Raw genomic sequence first — 16,415 nt, 5'->3', positions numbered from 1 at the left:
AAAATAAATAAATAAATAAATAGTCTGTAAATCTTGAGTAAAATAGAACCAGGAATAGTGTTTCTTCTTAAGACCCCAAGGTTTTGGAATTCCCTAGTAAGTTGGCAGTGGAGCCTTTCCCTCATCATTCCCTGGAAGTCTTGCTCACCAGGGTAATGTGAAGGATGGAAGGTTGCAGATTTTAATGAACTGCTACCTTGTTCTCAGTTTGGACTTTAGAGCTAGTGTCTGAAGCCGGGCTTACCAGCATACATTGCTTTTTTCTCCTATAGCTTGACTACTTCATGGTTCTTTGTGTTTAGCTAACTGAGCCAGAGCTGTCATTCTTGAAGCTCAACTGAAACTTCCCTTTTGCATCTTCTCCAGGAGACACATCTTCAGCCACTGTGACTTTGAGCACTTCCTGCAGTTTGCTGTCTTCCTTGTGCTTCTGCTTTCTTTCAGTGCTTTTTAAAAAAATTGTCTATTTAATTTCTCTGCTTTGCATGGATAAGAATCCTAGTTTATTATGAGTTGTAATGTGACATTTTTATAATTGACCAACTGATGTGAGAAGGAGTGATTCATGATTGTTAGTGGTAGAACAAAGTCATGTCTTCAAATTTTCACTTAATGATTTTTTTTCTACTGTTTCTAAAATATCTGGCACATACTCTTATATTTTCTTGTTTACTTATTGACTTGTGTGTTTTTGCATTGCTATGTATGTGCACAAACTTATTTTTTTAAATATTTTATTTTTATGTATTTGACAGAAGAAGGGGAAGAGAGAGAGAGAATAAATGGGCACACCAGGGCCTCCAGCCTCTGCAAATGAACTCTAAGTGCATCCGCCCCCTTGTGCATCTGGCTAACGTGGGCCCTGGGGAATTAAACCTGGGTCCTTTGGCTTTGCAGGCAAGTGCCTCAACTACTAAGCCATCCCTCCAACCCCACAAACTTATTTTTACCTGTATCCACCTATTTCCAAGCATGTTCAAAATTTCTGTTTATTACAAATGAGAATGATTATCACCTCATTTGTTGAAATTTTCTTTCAATTTCTTCAAAGAAGTTATGGCATTGTTCTTACATTAATTATCCTAACTTTAATTAACTGACATTAGACCTGGACTATACAACCAAGCCTTAAGACTCATAGAATATTTGGAGTCCAGTTGAGAGGGAAGAATGAAAAGGTGTCTTTATTACAGCTGAACTTCCATTATGGCTTTAGGTAGTCAAGCCTAAGCATGTTTTTGTTCATTTTTCTAGATGACAGCTGTGTATAAGAGATGGCTCTCTATAGCTATCACATTCTAGAATTTTAACCTTCTGATTCTTGTTAAAACATGAAACCTGAAGATTTACACAGACACATTTTGCAGTGATTTCTGAGAAAAATCAAATTCAATTTTCTGTGGAAACTGCTGTTCTAATGCCATTTTTATTATTTTTAAAATTTAATTAGAGAGAGAGAGAAAGAAGAAAATAGAGAACCGTACACCAGAGCCTTTAGCCACTGTAAACGAACTCCAGATGCATGTGCCACCTTGAGCATCTGGTTTACGTGAGTCCTGGAGAATCAAACTTGGGTCCTTTGGCTTTGCAGGCATATGTCTTGATGGCTAAGCCATCTTTCTGGTTCTATTTTTATTTTTATCTTTTGTTAGGGTCTCATTCCAGCCTAGGCCGACCTGGAACTTACTCTGTAGCCCTCTGCTGGCCTTGAACTTATGGCCATCTTCCTTCCGTAACTTCTCAAGTGCTGGGATTAAAAGTGTACACCACCAAGCCGAGCCCAGCGATGCTGCTTTGAAGGTTCTTTTTCTTACACAAATGATTTCCCTGATTTCTCCCATCGGAAAGTCTTACCAGCTTTATTTAAAGGGAGGAGAACAGTTTGCTCATTTTGCACCATCCGTGTTTAGCTTGGTATCTGGTCATAGTTGGTATCATTTACATTTTTGTTGAATGCACAAACAACAAAATCAAACATGTAAGCAGAAATCCCCAAACAAGAAAGTTTGGAGCAGCAATGTTACATTTGGTTTTCTAACTGGTCAACCTCTGGAGCACCAGTGTGACAACATTTGGTTTTCTTAAATGGTCAGAATGTTGAGAAAAATGGCATCTGCCAAGGAAGCTCCTACTGGGACCTGGAGCTGAGGAATATAAACACTTGTTTTCTTTCTTTTGAGCAAAGTTAAACTAGTTATACATAGTAACAGATTTCTGACATTTTCATACATTTGTATAATACACTTCAATTGTATTTACCCACATTACTCTCTTGTCAGTTTCCCTCAATCCTGTTTTACCAAATAGTCCCGCTTCTACTTCCATGTTTGTTTTGTGAGCCAGTGAGCTTTGTTAGGGTTATTTACAGGCACTTGAATAGACATTATCTAAAGCCACAACAGGGAAAAGTCACTTATAGGAGCATATAGGAGCATGGGAAACGTAACCAGTGGCTACACAACTGTCAGGGAGGGTTGGGATCTGGTGAGCTCCTGTGTACTTCATGAGGGAATGTGGACAGGCTCACTCTTGTACAGGTTCTGTCTGGGTAAAAACAGCTGAGCATTCAAGAGTGTCATGCTGGGAAGACAGCTAGAGTTGTTTAACACTCCATCCCTTCCTCTGGCTCTTGCATTCTATCCCTCCTCTTGCATGTGTCCAGCCTTGGAAGAGGAGAGGGTGGGATGAGTTCATGCCAAGCATTCAGCAGTCTCCTCTTCTTGGTATTTGGACCAAGCATGAGTCTCTACATTCACTGTTGCCTGCTGCAGAAAGGAACTTTTTTGACTAAAGCTGAAAGCAGCAGTAATGTCCTTTCAGCAAAACAACAGCAGGAGCTACCCCTATGACCTCCCTAGTCCTTGACCAGGCATGCAGCACCAGACATAAATTCCCCTGTGTAGAATGGGCTTTAGCTGTGATCAAAAAGCAAATGGTTACTCCAAAACTTTGTGGCACCATTGAACCACTGAACATATTTAAAGCAAGATTTATTTATTTTTTTGTTTATTATTTATTTGAGAGTGACAGAGAAAGGCAGATATATATAGAGAGAATGGGCACACCAGGACCTTCAGCCACTGCAAACAAACTCCAGATGCATGCACCCTCTTGTGCATCTGGCTAACATGGGTCTTGGGGAATTGAGCCTTGCGCCAGGGTCCTTAGGCTTCAAAAGCAAGCACTTAACAACTACTAAGCCATCTCTCCAGCCCAGTTTTTTTATGTTTAAACTTAACCATAACACACATATTTTGTTCATATATTTTAGTTACTAAATTAATTTCATAGTCAAACTAACATCTCTAGATAACCACAAAATTATTTTTCTTTTCTTATATAGGTGTGTATGTATAAATAGTGTATATACATTTATGTGGATGCACGTTCATAACTGTATCATTGTGTGTGTGGATACATGTGCATATTTGCTCATATGGATGAGAAGGCCAAAGGGGGTTCCCAAGTGCCTTCCTCAGGCTCCGCTTTTATTCTTTGAGGCTGTCTTTCTGAACCTGGTGCATATCAATTAGTTAGACAAGTTAACCAGAGAGCCCCAGGGATTCCCTGTCTCCTTCTTGCCAGTACTGGGATTACAGACATACTTTCCAATTCTCAGCATTTTGGGTGGGTTCTGGGGATTCAAACACATGTTCTCAAGCATTTTACCCACTGAACCATCTCCCCAGACACACAAAATTACTGTTCAGTGAGCTTGGTTACAAACTTTTCTGCTCACTCTGTATTTGGGTACAGAATATAGATCTGTAGAATTCCGAGAAAACTAGCCTTCATGTAGAGTGGCTCTAGAGGGGTGATTTGCTACTGCTACCATAGGGCAGAAGATGCTAGAACTTTCCATCATAGTATCTGTGGATGAGATGCTGTTACACCACAGTTGTTTTATGATCGGTCATGGGGTGATAATGTAACTTCCCTGGACCCTAATTTTCTGTGACATTTGATAATATCTGTCCCTTTGGGTTACTGCCATGCATACTGGGTGAAGTAAACAGGTAACAGCTCATAGTTTACACATAGGAAAATTTATCTGTTGCAGTCAGGTTCTCACTGCTGGTAGAAATCACCCAATTAAGAGCAGCTTGTGCCGGGGGGGTGGGGAGGGGTTATTTTGGCTAATAGGCTCAAAGGGGAAGTTCCATGATGGCAGGGAAAATGACGACATGACCAGAGGGTGGACATCACCCCCTGGCCAACATAAGGTGGACAACAGCAACAGGAGAGTGTGCCAAACATTGACACAGGGAAAATGGGTACATTATCCACAAGCCTGCCCCCAACAATACACTGTCTCTAGGAGGTGTTAATTCCCAAATTGCCATCATCTGGGAATCTAGCATTCAGAACACCTAAGTTTATGGAGGACACCTGAATCAAATCACCACACTTATCCCTCAGCTCTTTGTTGATATGACTCTCACCTTGGTTTTCAGTGAACAACAAGACTGTGAAATTGCTCAGGAGATCCAGGAGAAGTTGGCAATTGAGGCAGAGAGACGACGTATTCAGGAGAAGAAGGATGAGGTATAATATAGTTGATGCCCCTCACCCCATAGGGTAGGAGGTGCTCAGCTCTGAAGTGAAAGCCCCTTTTAAAATTGTTTTTTTTTAAAACTTGTATTTATTAGTATATGTTAACTGTGCAAAATAATGTGGCTCATTGTCATATTTTTATACGTGCATGTAGCCCACTTTGACTATACTCAACCCTGCCCCTTATTTCCTCCTTCCCACACTGGTCCCTTTCTTGTTCCATAATCATCCAGCTTCTATTTTCATGTCTTTTCTTTTACTCTAGATTCTAGATGTGAGAGCCTGGCCTATTCCACTTAACATGATACTCTCCAGATTCATTGATTATTTTATTTTGTTTTAGGTGTTTTGAAGGGGCTTGCTTTCTGTGATCTGTGCTCAGTCTCCTCAAGTGTTTGCTTATGAAAGTCCCTGAGTTGAGTATTTGCACATATTTTTTTCCCTTGGGAACTCAGTGGCCTTGTTCGTTGTTGTTTCTGTTTTCTCACCTTAGCCTTGTCTTTCAAAGCCTGGTTTGCCTGCAGTATTTGAGCAAGAACCTTTCTGTCCACTGGCTTTAGCAGGCTTTCTGAGTGGACAGCTGAGCTTTTCTTACTTGCAGTGCAGTAGCCAGGCACCATTTTCCATTGGCCACTTTTTAGTGCCTCTTGGTTGTATGCCTGGTGAACCCTGGAGCAGTGATAATGGTCAGTAATCTAAAATGTGGAGTAGTTTTCTAGGATTACTAAATCCCCTCAAATTTGGTGGCTTCACCCAGCAGTCACTTCTTCTTTCACAGTTGAGAGGCTAGAAGTGTAAAGTGAAGGTGCTGTCTGAGTCATGTCCTGTTAACAAGGACACTTCCTAGTTCCTGGTGACTCTTGGCAGTCTTCGGCTTATATTTGCTTATGTTATGTCGGTGTCCACCTTCATTGTCTTATATCTGACTTTCCACCTGGGATGTATCATCTTGTTGTCTTTGAGGACTTACTCTATTCCTTTATGATATTACCTAATTATAGTCACAAGACCCTATTTTCAAGAAAAGTTCCATTGTGAGGTTCATAGTAGAAGTGAATAATTACTGGGAGCTCTGCTCGGCCTGTTGCAGGTTTCTGTGTCTGGGCTATTGCGTCTTTGGAGAGTAAACCTCGAGTGGAACCAAAACTAGAGTCAGGAGCCAGAAGCTGGAATTATTTCTCTGTCTTTTACTTGGTATGTTAGCCTAAGTCACTAATCCATTCTTTTCTTTACATATTTTTCAAATTTAAATGTTTTTAAAGCTAAAATGATTGAAGTAAGCAATAGGCCTTGGTTTGTAAAAAGACTTGAATTGGTACTTAATATTGGTGTGTTACATATTTGCGGTGGTTTGTACAGTTTCAATTTACATCAGTTCTTTTCTTTCATACCTCTTATGTTGAAAGGGCTTAGTATCTGTACTTAAAATAAATACTAAAGAAAATAATTTGTCATTTTGTAATAGAAGTATGATGGTATGACTCGTTATGTACCCAGAAACAACTTTGAGAGATAAAGTAATAATTACATAAACTGGGTCTATATTGGGCTAACTGGCATATATATTCACTGTAATAAATAGATGTGATCAAGGTCTATACACACTGTTCTTTCCTCTGAGACTCCTTGTTCCATGACTGAATTAAGACATCCCAGTGTGTACTTGTTTGTTCAAGAAACAAGCCATAATTATGCGATAATCACAACTGCAAATAAGAGTTGGGATTATTTTTGATCTGCCTTGTTAGTAACACAAGAGGCTCTTTCTTGTCACAGGATATCCTGCCTATCTATAGTAAGGGCTTTGCTTTGGATATGAAACTACCAACTGAAAGAAGTGATTATATTTTGTAGACAGGAAAGCTTCTATATTTAAAATAACAGATGAATAAATTGACTGTTTATAAATGCTACTAAGGTTCTGTGCCTTCCCCTAGTGCCTCCCATACACACATTTGGGGAAATAACACAGGACTGAAAAAGAATCCAAAACACTTTTAGGCATGTAGCATCTAAATACTAGTCACAGTAAGTCATCTGAAAATCCTAATTCAAGGAAACAGTGTAGTGATTGGCTCCATTGTGTGATGAAGAAAGCAAGTCTTCAAGAAGTGACTAATCATAATATACAATAAGAAGCCAAAGAAATGTTTGTGTAATTTAGTTCTGACTGGTGGCTTATGACTTAGATCTTTTGTGGCACAGTATAAAACATGCGGCCTTTTAGGTGAGGCTGCCTTGGGTGCTATGTTAAGTTTTACCATCTCATGCAGAATGTAGACCCTTAACTTGCAGTATGGGACAATCAAGTTAGTTGCCTATACTTTCCCCCAATAGAGTTGAAAAAGTAAAGGAGAAATACAGAGAGGTTTAGTAATTAGATGAGGTTAGCCCTTAAAATCTTTGTTCAGAATTTTGATCTTTCAAACTCATTCCTTAGATTAGGAGAGAGGTAGTGTGCCAAGATATTCTTTTCTCATAAACAAATGAGACTTTTATTTGACTAGTGTATTACCAAATAGTAAATGAACAAAATTTGCAGTAATCCAGATTATCATTAATAGATGGAACAGGATTCCTTAAAGGAAATGGAGAATGACTTAGGCAGTAGTGTGAAATCTTCTGGTTTATGTCTGGGAAAGCATTAGTTGTTCAGCAGGAGGGCTGTGGACAGTTGCTGTTGGCATTCTCACCTAAATCTTTTAGAAATTTTGGTGGCCACTGTCTTGAGTGATTTACAGGTCCAAGTGAAAAAAACATAGCTCTGTTCTTTTTTAAAAAAATATTTTATTCATTTATTTGAAATATATATGTATATGAGAGAATAGGCATGTTTCCCACTGGTCTACAACCGTTTCGAGAGAATCTGTAAATATGTATTTTCCTTGAAGTTATTTTGTTTTTATCTAAAGAGCCTTAACTATGACCTGTCTTAGGGTTCTATTTCTAGATTTTCCATAGTTGAGTAAACTTGGATAATAGAAGAGGGAGAGGGAAGAGATAATGGTAGACTTCGGTTCCAGTTATTTAGTTGGTTGTCTCTATGGAGCCAGGAGTATTTGTACACATTTGTCCAAAGTAAATCTACGTGATGCATTAAAACATAATTGAAATAACTTTTAAAAGGCTTAAGAATTCTTGGAGATTTTTTTTTGCACATTTTGCTAAATAGAACACTCTAGAGATTTTGTTTTTATATAAAAATCATGAACTGAGAGAATCTCAGGTTGTAGAAACAGTGGGTTCATTTTATCTAATATTTAAAATATATTAATCCACATTTTAGTGTGTCTTCTTGTTTCTTCAATGCTGAGACCCAGAGCCTTAGACATGCTAAACAAGTACTTTCCACTGAGCTACATCCTCACATTAGATATGGAATGTGCTTTATGTGGAGTGCTTGTATTTGTTTGGAGAATCTGTTGAGACTGTGTTCTCTGAACAAGCTTAGAAAGTGCTATTCTAGACTATGTGTGGGCAGGAGGGAGCCAAGAATAAAGAGGATTGTTTATGTCCAATGGTGACTAAGTTGATTGGCTATATTTAAGCTCAAGCTCAGTTACTCTGGTGGTTTTAGTGATCATCAACTTGCCAGGACCTGGAATCACCTGTTTGGGTGTTATGTAGCTTAGGTTAGCATCTGTGCATGCGTGAGGGATTATCTTGATTAGGTTGATTAAGGTGAGTGCCGTTCTATGGCCTGGGATCCTATAGTACATAACAAGGAGAAAGCTAGGTGAGCAGCAGCATTCTTGCTCTCTGCTTTATCACGGGTTGAATGTGACCAGCTGCCTCAAACTCCATCCTCTGTGCCTTCCCTGCCATGATGGACTATAAGTGAAAGTAGACTCTTCCGCTGTTCAACTGATTTTGTCAGGTATTTTGTCCCAGCAAGGAGAAGGACTAATACAGGGTCTAATTGCCACCTTTGCTTGTTTTAGAGGAAATAACTTTTTTCCTAACTGTACTCTGCACAGCAGTGCAAGATGAGGAGGAGAATTTCCTATCAGAGGAATCTTTGCTGTGTGATGAGCCTTGCCTGACTGGAGTGGCAGTATTCCCTTGACTCTGTCCTCTTCCTCAAGCCCAGCAAACCATTTCTTACCTAGAGAGAAGAGATGGATGAGAACATACAAGAATGTATAAAGGGTTGGGATTCAGATTGAGACACGTGGCATATTTTTCTTAACTAAAAGCACTTTCTTGACTAGCTGATGCATTTGTAAAAAGGTCTAATTATTGCTTTCTCCTAGTTCTTCAAAGAACAGCTCATTGCTACATTTTCATTAGGACTAAATTGAACAGTAGGAAAGCAATTATAAACTCCCTAGAATTTAATAATTTTTGCTGGCAGTTGGACCTTCAGTTTTTACAGGCAACATTCTTGTGTACTATAGAGCACAGCACTTAGGAAACTGTTGTTTTGGGGTGCTTAGTAAAGGGGATAATTCCAAGATTCTTTCTACTTCTATAGTCAACAGAATCGGAATTTGGGGAATTCTGTATAATTTTGTACTAACCCTATTTCTCTGATTGCTATGTTATTAGACATAAAAGGCAGTGATGTAGCATAAGCATTGACAGCTGCTAAACATGTACATATTTAGTAAGATGATAAGGAGTCAAAAACATTTGACTTTAAAGTGAACACTTCAGACTTTCTGCTGTATAGATAAAGGATTGAATGGAAACCTAAGAAAATTCATATTAGTAGTTGCTATTCCTGACCCACTGTCACCTTTAGAAATACCTGGCTTGAACTGGTAGGGGAAGAAATAACTTTCATAGTTAAGGGGTAGTTTCCCATCAAAGTGCTAGAAATGTATAGTTCTGTGCATGAAAGAATTAAAGTAGGATGTGTCCTTGACTCACTCTGAGCTGCAGTATTTTGTAAATGCTCTCAAGTATCTCACATTGCATAGCACAAGATTTTAAATAGAGTAGCAAAAAGCATTTACCAGGTTGTATGTGTGCGTGCATGCGTGCGCCCACACGCAAGTGTGCATACACTATTAAGTTTAAATCCATTGGAAACAATGTGCTAATATTTAAAGCTTGAAATTAGGCTTTGACCTTACATTGTCAGATTTGTAAGAGTATTTTAGTGAACATTGAAAACATTGAGGATGCAGTGATTCTAGTTTAATGGACCTGAAGTAGTTGCAGTGTCAATATCTTCTTTTGGGCAGACTCAGGGAATTCAAAAGGAAGAAAAGTATTCTGTTCTATAAATGTGTGTCATTAACCTGTAAATTCTGCCTGGTATCTCTTGTCGTATTAAAGCAGTTCAAATTGCCATTTGCATAGTGAATATAATTGGTCTATTTACATGAGCCTGTAAGAGTCTGGTATAGTTAGGTTCTTATTGCTGGGATTAAACAACTGACAAAAAGTGGCTGGTGGGAAGATTGGGTTTTTTTTTTTTTTTTTTTTTGGCTTATGATGACAGGGGCAAGCAAGCCATGAGCAAAGGCGGGGCATTACTTCTGCCACAGAAGGGTGGAAAACTGCAGCCAAAGACCAAGCCAGATTCTGCCTCTAACATCTACAATCCCATCCCCTACAACACACCTCCTCCAGCGAGGCTCCATTTCAAAAATTGCTACCACCTGGGGACTAAGCATTCACAACACATGAGTTGATAGGAGACTTCTGATTGAAACTATCACAGAATCTGATGAGGTATATGAAACTTCTTTCTAGAAAAGTATACTAAAGCAAAATGGTTACATGCTATTTTATGAGGCTTTTATGAAAGTGATCTTCAAATTGAGAACACTGCCACTGTCTAGCTCAAAATGTTTAGTAATTTCACTTCCTGTATTATAGGCTACAGACTCTGGAAGATTGTCCACTGAGTACATGTGATCTGACAGTATTCTTTTCCTAACCTTACTCTTCTCTTTAGCTTTTCACATCTTAGATTCACGGTGAACTGTTGGCCATTCGTGAGGCCTGTTAGAACCTTCACAACCTTGTTCTTGCCTAGCCAGTCACAGTGCTGTATTACTTTTTAGATACAGATGACTGTTTTAATTGTCTTTATTTAAAGCTTAACATAGTACAAAGTCTGGCACTAATTACTTTAAGCAAAAACAGTATTCTCTCTGTGGTACTTCATGAGTATTTTTCAGTTTCAGTTCATTGGGGTTACTTGTATATACCTTTGTTCTCATAAACAAAGGGTGATCTTTTGGGGACCTCAGTTGGAATACCATTTACTGTTTGACAGTGTCCTGTACATAGCTACTCTTACCAGTTTGCCTGGGGATGAAAGAGGTGGAGTACAGGAGGGAGGTCATGCTCTCTTTCTCTGTTCACACAGTGGTTCTCCCATGCAAAGCTAAGTCACATTTACCAAGGAGTTACTTTTTTCAATTTCTACACATATAGGGGCAATTCCTAGTGCTTTTTGGTTTGCTGTGTCCTTCCAAGTCCAGATCATCAGCTTGGAGGAAGGTCTTCAAAAATATATTTAAAAATTATGATGTTCAGCTACCTTGTTATACTAAATTTGAATCATGTTAGACTTAGTTAAATTTTAATTGGAGAAAAGAAAGCCCTGTTTAGCTCGTTTAGATTAAATGCCACTCCTTTTGATCCATCCATCACCTGTGGCATTTAATAGCATGAGATTCATGCAGGATGAATGCCTGGAAGTAGAAAGTGGAACTCGATCAAATATGTTTATTCTCTGGTAATACTTGTTTTTCTTTCTTTCTGCTATTGTAGGACATAGCTCGACTTTTGCAAGAAAAGGAGTTACAGGAAGAGAAAAAGCGGAAGAAACACATTCCCGAGTTCTCTGGAGGCACTGCTTATGGAGAGAGTTACTATTATGAAGACAGAGGTAACAGTCCATGCCTATGTCATGACCTACTCTGTCCTTGGCCTTAGCTACCAGATACCCTTTAAATGTTGCTCATAAAATGACCTTAGGAATTTGGGGATAGTTCTTTTCTCAGCCACCAAGTACATTTAGATTTGTGGCAGGATTTATACAGTGAAAGCCATTTCTTTGACTGTGAGAACTTAACTATGGCATTGTAATGCAGCTGGAATTCTTCTATGCTGCAGGTGCTAACTACAAAATGTGTTGGGAGAATGGTGAGTCTCTGGACTTGACCTTTCTTTCTTCCTTGCCATACACAGTGATAGGATTTAAGAAGGCACAGCGTGCATCAATCCTGGCTAACAGCTTTTTCCTTCCTACCTTGTCTTTTAAATTTGGCCAGTGGTCTATTCTGCTAAGGACATACTGCTGCACTTGGAAATCCACTCTTGAGTTTTGGATGTGGTGCTTTCTTTGTGGCTTGGCTGTCCTATAGAATCATACGTGAGGGAAAGAAGTCCCTCCCAAATTCTCTGAGGGATGCTTTTGCTGTGTGGTGGTGGTAAATCTTTGTCTCAAAGTGTGTTGGGAAATGAATATTTGAAAGCATATTTCAGTCCCTCTCAAGATTTATAAAAGGAAAGATATTTTCTGTAGGCTTATGTGCTATTTATTGAAAGTCAGTGTCATGACTATACTTTAGGATTACTATTGAACAAAACCTAAAGATAATCTCAAGGGAGGAAAATTGTAAGATAAGTGATACTGAAGAGACTTGAGAATCTGTTGTCAACTGCTTTTCTGCAGTTTAATTGCAGAAGGTGAGTATGATGTGCTGTTGGTGAGCAGAATGAAAGGAATTCCTGTGTAGATGGTAGGCTGATTATAATGGGAGTATAACGTTGCCCATCCATTGTGTTTTGCCCTCTATTTACTATAATTAGAGCAGATCTATGGCCTGTTTAGTAAGCAGGTTTATTCTTGAGTGCTTGACGCTTTCTTCTTCCATTAGCATAGCTCTTTCCCTGAGAATCATCTTCCTCATGGTAATTTTTCTAATGAAATTATATACTATATCATTTCTAAAAGAATTTGTTGCTACCATTTTACATAAAGCTCAAAAGATAGTTATTGTTCTTTAGCCTCAATTAAAGTCTTAGAAATAAAGCCGGGTGTGGTGGCGCATGTCTTTAATCCTAGCACTCAGGAGTCAGAGGTAGGAGGATCGCCCGAGTTCGAGGCCACCCTGAGACTACACAGTTAATTGCAGGTCAGCCTGGGCTAGAGTGAGACCCTACCTTGAAAAACAAAACAAAACCAAAAAAAAAGGTCTTAGAAATACAGTCGTCTTGGTGGAGGTGGGTTTTGTTTTGTTGATTTTCTTATTTTTAAAAAATAATTTTTGAGAGAGAGAAAGGCAGACACAGAGAGAATAGGCATGCCAGGGCCTCTAGCTGCTTCAAACGAACTCCACACACATGTGCCACCTTGTGCATCTGGCTTGGTTTACGTGGGTCCTGGGGAATGGAACTGAGGTTGGCTTTGCAGGCAAACACCTTAACCACTAAGCCATCTCTCCAGCCCAGTTTTCTTATTTTTAATTCTGCCTGAAAGTATATTCACTGTAATTGAAAAATTATTTTAAACTTTTAAGTTTATAAAAACAGCTTTAATAGGGCTGGGTGTGGTGGCACATGCCTTTAGTCCTAGCACTTGAGAGGCAGAAGTAGGAGAGGACCTCCATGAGTTCAAGGCTACCCTGAGGCTACATAGTGAATTCCAGGTCAGCCTGGGCTAGAGCGAAGCCCTACCTTGGTGGTGGTGGTGGGGGGTTTAAAAAAAACTAAGTGTTCACATTAGCCTACCTCTATCAAAGCCTATGCTAACCTGAATTGAGACATAAATAGAACCTGTTTGCTCTGTACCACTGCTCCAAGGATAGGATACTATGTTAACAGTTTCATGGTTTTTCAGGAATACCTAAAATTTGTAAAAATGTTTTTATTTTAATTGTTAAAAACATTTAGAGAGTGCCTGGGGGGGGGGTTGAGAATATTGAGGATTAGGTAGTATAGAGCTGAGCACATGTGTATAGATGCTGATATTTTGCCTCAGTTGTATAGTTGGTAGGTCACGTTACTGAGCATAATGTCCTCATTTATATGCTTGAAAGTTAGACCAAGTTAAATTCCCCAGAGACAGTGTTAAAATTCAGCTTGTATTTACAAAAGAGCCCTTATGTTCTTTGAAATTGTTCTTTCCCAACACATCTGGTATATTCTTTAATTGTATTTCTCTATTTTCCAACAATTTGATGATTTCTGCCCTAGCTGCATAATGAATATGTCATTATGATTATTCTTTCATATTTTACTTAAGCTTTAATAAATTTAATCATAAAAATGATCAATTATAGATTATCTGTGAATTTGAAATTATCCAAAACATCAAACAGATATATAGCAGTTGTAGTCATCATTTATGAATGAGTTTTTCTTTTGAAGCCACTTGCCCTGCATGGTAATGATGTTTGTGATAGTCTTTTTTTTTTTTTTTTAATTTTTTTTAAATTTATTTATTTATTTATTTGAGAGCGACAGACACAGAGAGAAAGGCAGATAGAGGGGGAGAGAGAGAGAATGGGTGCGCCAGGGCTTCCAGCCTCTGCAAACGAACTCCAGACGCGTGCGCCCCCTTGTGCATCTGGCTAACATGGGACCTGGGGAACTGAGCCTCGAACCGGGGTCCTTAGGCTTCACAGGCAAGCGCTTAACTGCTAAGCCATCTCTCCAGCCCTGTGATAGTCTTTTTAAATCCATCATACAAGACTACTGTTCAGGTTCTCACCATTCTTTAGAACAATTACAGTTTGAACAAAGTTATTTACTGTAATTTCTGTGAGCTTTTTCCTCATCTCTAAAGTGAAATTCTGAAAACACATCCTTCACGTAGATTTTTTTTTAATTTTTTTTTATTTATTTATTTTGAAAGCAACAGACACAGAGAGAAAGACAGATAGAGGGAGAGCTCTAGAGAGAATGGGTGCGCCAGGGCTTCCAGCCTCTGCAAACGAACTCCAGATGCGTGCGCCCTGTTGTGCATCTGGCTAACGTAGGACCTGGGAAACTGAGCCTCGAACCGGGGTCCTTAGGCTGCACAGGCAAGCGCTTAACCGCTAAGCCACCTCTCCAGCCCTTTCACGTAGATTTTTGAAAAGATTAAATAATGTAATTTTGGTGAAGGATTTGTAAATATTGAAGTACTATTTTTACACATCTATCAAGGTTATGTGGGTGTATTTTATGTAAAAGTATTATTTTGATGACAAACATGGAGGTATATATTTAAGATATAAATAGTATTATATATATATATGTGATCATATATATGTGCATGTATATTGTCAATGAAGGAGTTAATTATATTTGCCAAGTAACATGGTCTCAAGAAACATCCAATCCCAGTCATCAACTAGAGTAGTTTGAAAGGATTCAAACAAGATCATCCCTCACTGCTGTCTCCCAATCATAGATTTAAAAATTACACAGTAGGTGAATTACAGATTTCTTTTGTCTTAAGAAATGCTGAAATTGTAGTGTCAGCTATGTAATATTTCTTTTAACACATTTCCCTAAAGCAAAACTCAACTGGTTAACTGTATAAGAAGAATTAAAACAAAATTGTAACTCCATAACTTCATTATCAGACAAAAGCCTTTGTTTGCTTTGGGCTTAAGGTGGACTTTACTCATATTGCTCTCTGTGAGCACATTAGTTTGGCCCTGTAAACCATTGCTGTCTGAATGTGATCATCATTTAATAGTTGCTTAGTATTGCATGGATTCACCTCAGTAGACAATTCTTTGTTGTGAAAAGCACTAAAATAAAAGTTAACTTTAAAGCAGAATGTTGTGTTTTAAAAAACAATTGTTCTGTTTGACTTTGTCACACATTAATCATAAGTTGTAGAGATAAATCCTGTTACAAATACTTGTTTGAAAGACAGATTTTTATGAAGAATTACCTTTGAAGCAAGGTTCCATTTTTCAGAAAAATCTGAAAGGAAATGACTGGAGGATTTTGAGTAGTAATAATGATGCGTTTAGTGCATAACTTCCTGATGGTCTTTCTTTTGCCAGATTAGCAGTTTCAGACCAGTCAACTAAACCATAAGCACCTTAGGAACTGTGACTCTTACAGTCCTTTGTCTGCTGTGTGTCTCATCAACTTGTGGATGCTGCTTCAAATGGAATTCAGCAACGGCTACTTCTAGAAGGGAATGTGTCCTAGCTGCATCTAATTCTCATGGAATTAGAATTTTTAGTTACTTCTAGAGTGTGGTAAACATTTTATATAATGTTAACATCAGTATGTTCTTAGGAAGTGCATGGTGACTTTCCTTCTTGGTTCACAGTGCACTTGAACCTAAGGAGACCAGCACAAGCACCTATGCATGTGCCCTTGTGACATAGATATCTGTAGTACGCATTTTCCTTTCATACAAAGAAGACAATATGAAAGATTTTGAACTATATTTAGAATGTGAACCCCTTATATGTGTTCTATTATGACTTACTATTTAAAATTTATCCCCTGCCAAGTTTCCACTAAAATTAGGAACAGAACTATATCAAGATAATTGTCAATTACTAATGTAAAATTCTCATACAATCTCCTTCTTCCATACTGAACTAAAGGTAGACCTGTTCTCCATAGAAGTAAGGACTAGAGGAGTACTGAAATGGTGCTTACTTCTGTGAACTAAGCAGAACTTACTAGCATTGTTTTCTGTAACTGACATCACAAAGTTCATCTTTTTCTGATGTATAAGATTTCATACCCCATACTTTTTTAACCTACACGATCTGCAAATTGGTTTTCTGAAGAGGAATTAAATGTTTAATCTCTAACTTTTGTTCTTGGCAAATATGAAAGTGCTCTGTTAACTCTTCCTAATCATGATCAAATTCTTTCTGATTGAAATTATTTTACTTAATTTTTCTCTTTTCTTTTACCTTTGTGGCTGTGTA

At 38.3% G+C, this 16,415-nt stretch overlaps 1 protein-coding gene across 3 annotated transcripts in view; it reads left to right on the top strand.

Moving 5' to 3' along the window:
* Nucleotides 1–16,415, top strand: part of Ccdc50 (coiled-coil domain containing 50) — a 70,984-nt gene that overhangs the window by 32,595 nt on the left and 21,974 nt on the right. For 2 of the 3 annotated variants that reach the window (XM_004654263.3, XM_045149295.1), the window contains exons 4-5: nt 4,455–4,545; nt 11,287–11,404. In XM_004654263.3, the coding sequence (XP_004654320.1) occupies nt 4,455–4,545; nt 11,287–11,404 (209 nt within the window). Of the gene's footprint in view, nt 1–4,454; nt 4,546–11,286; nt 11,405–11,631; nt 11,662–16,415 lie in introns of all 3 variants that reach the window. The other variant, XM_045149294.1, reaches the window with a different exon arrangement.

The sequence above is a fragment of the Jaculus jaculus genome, chromosome 5, assembly GCF_020740685.1.
Source record: "Jaculus jaculus isolate mJacJac1 chromosome 5, mJacJac1.mat.Y.cur, whole genome shotgun sequence".
NCBI classification, from domain to species: Eukaryota; Metazoa; Chordata; class Mammalia; order Rodentia; family Dipodidae; genus Jaculus; species Jaculus jaculus.
This window is presented reverse-complemented; position numbering and strand designations above follow the sequence as displayed.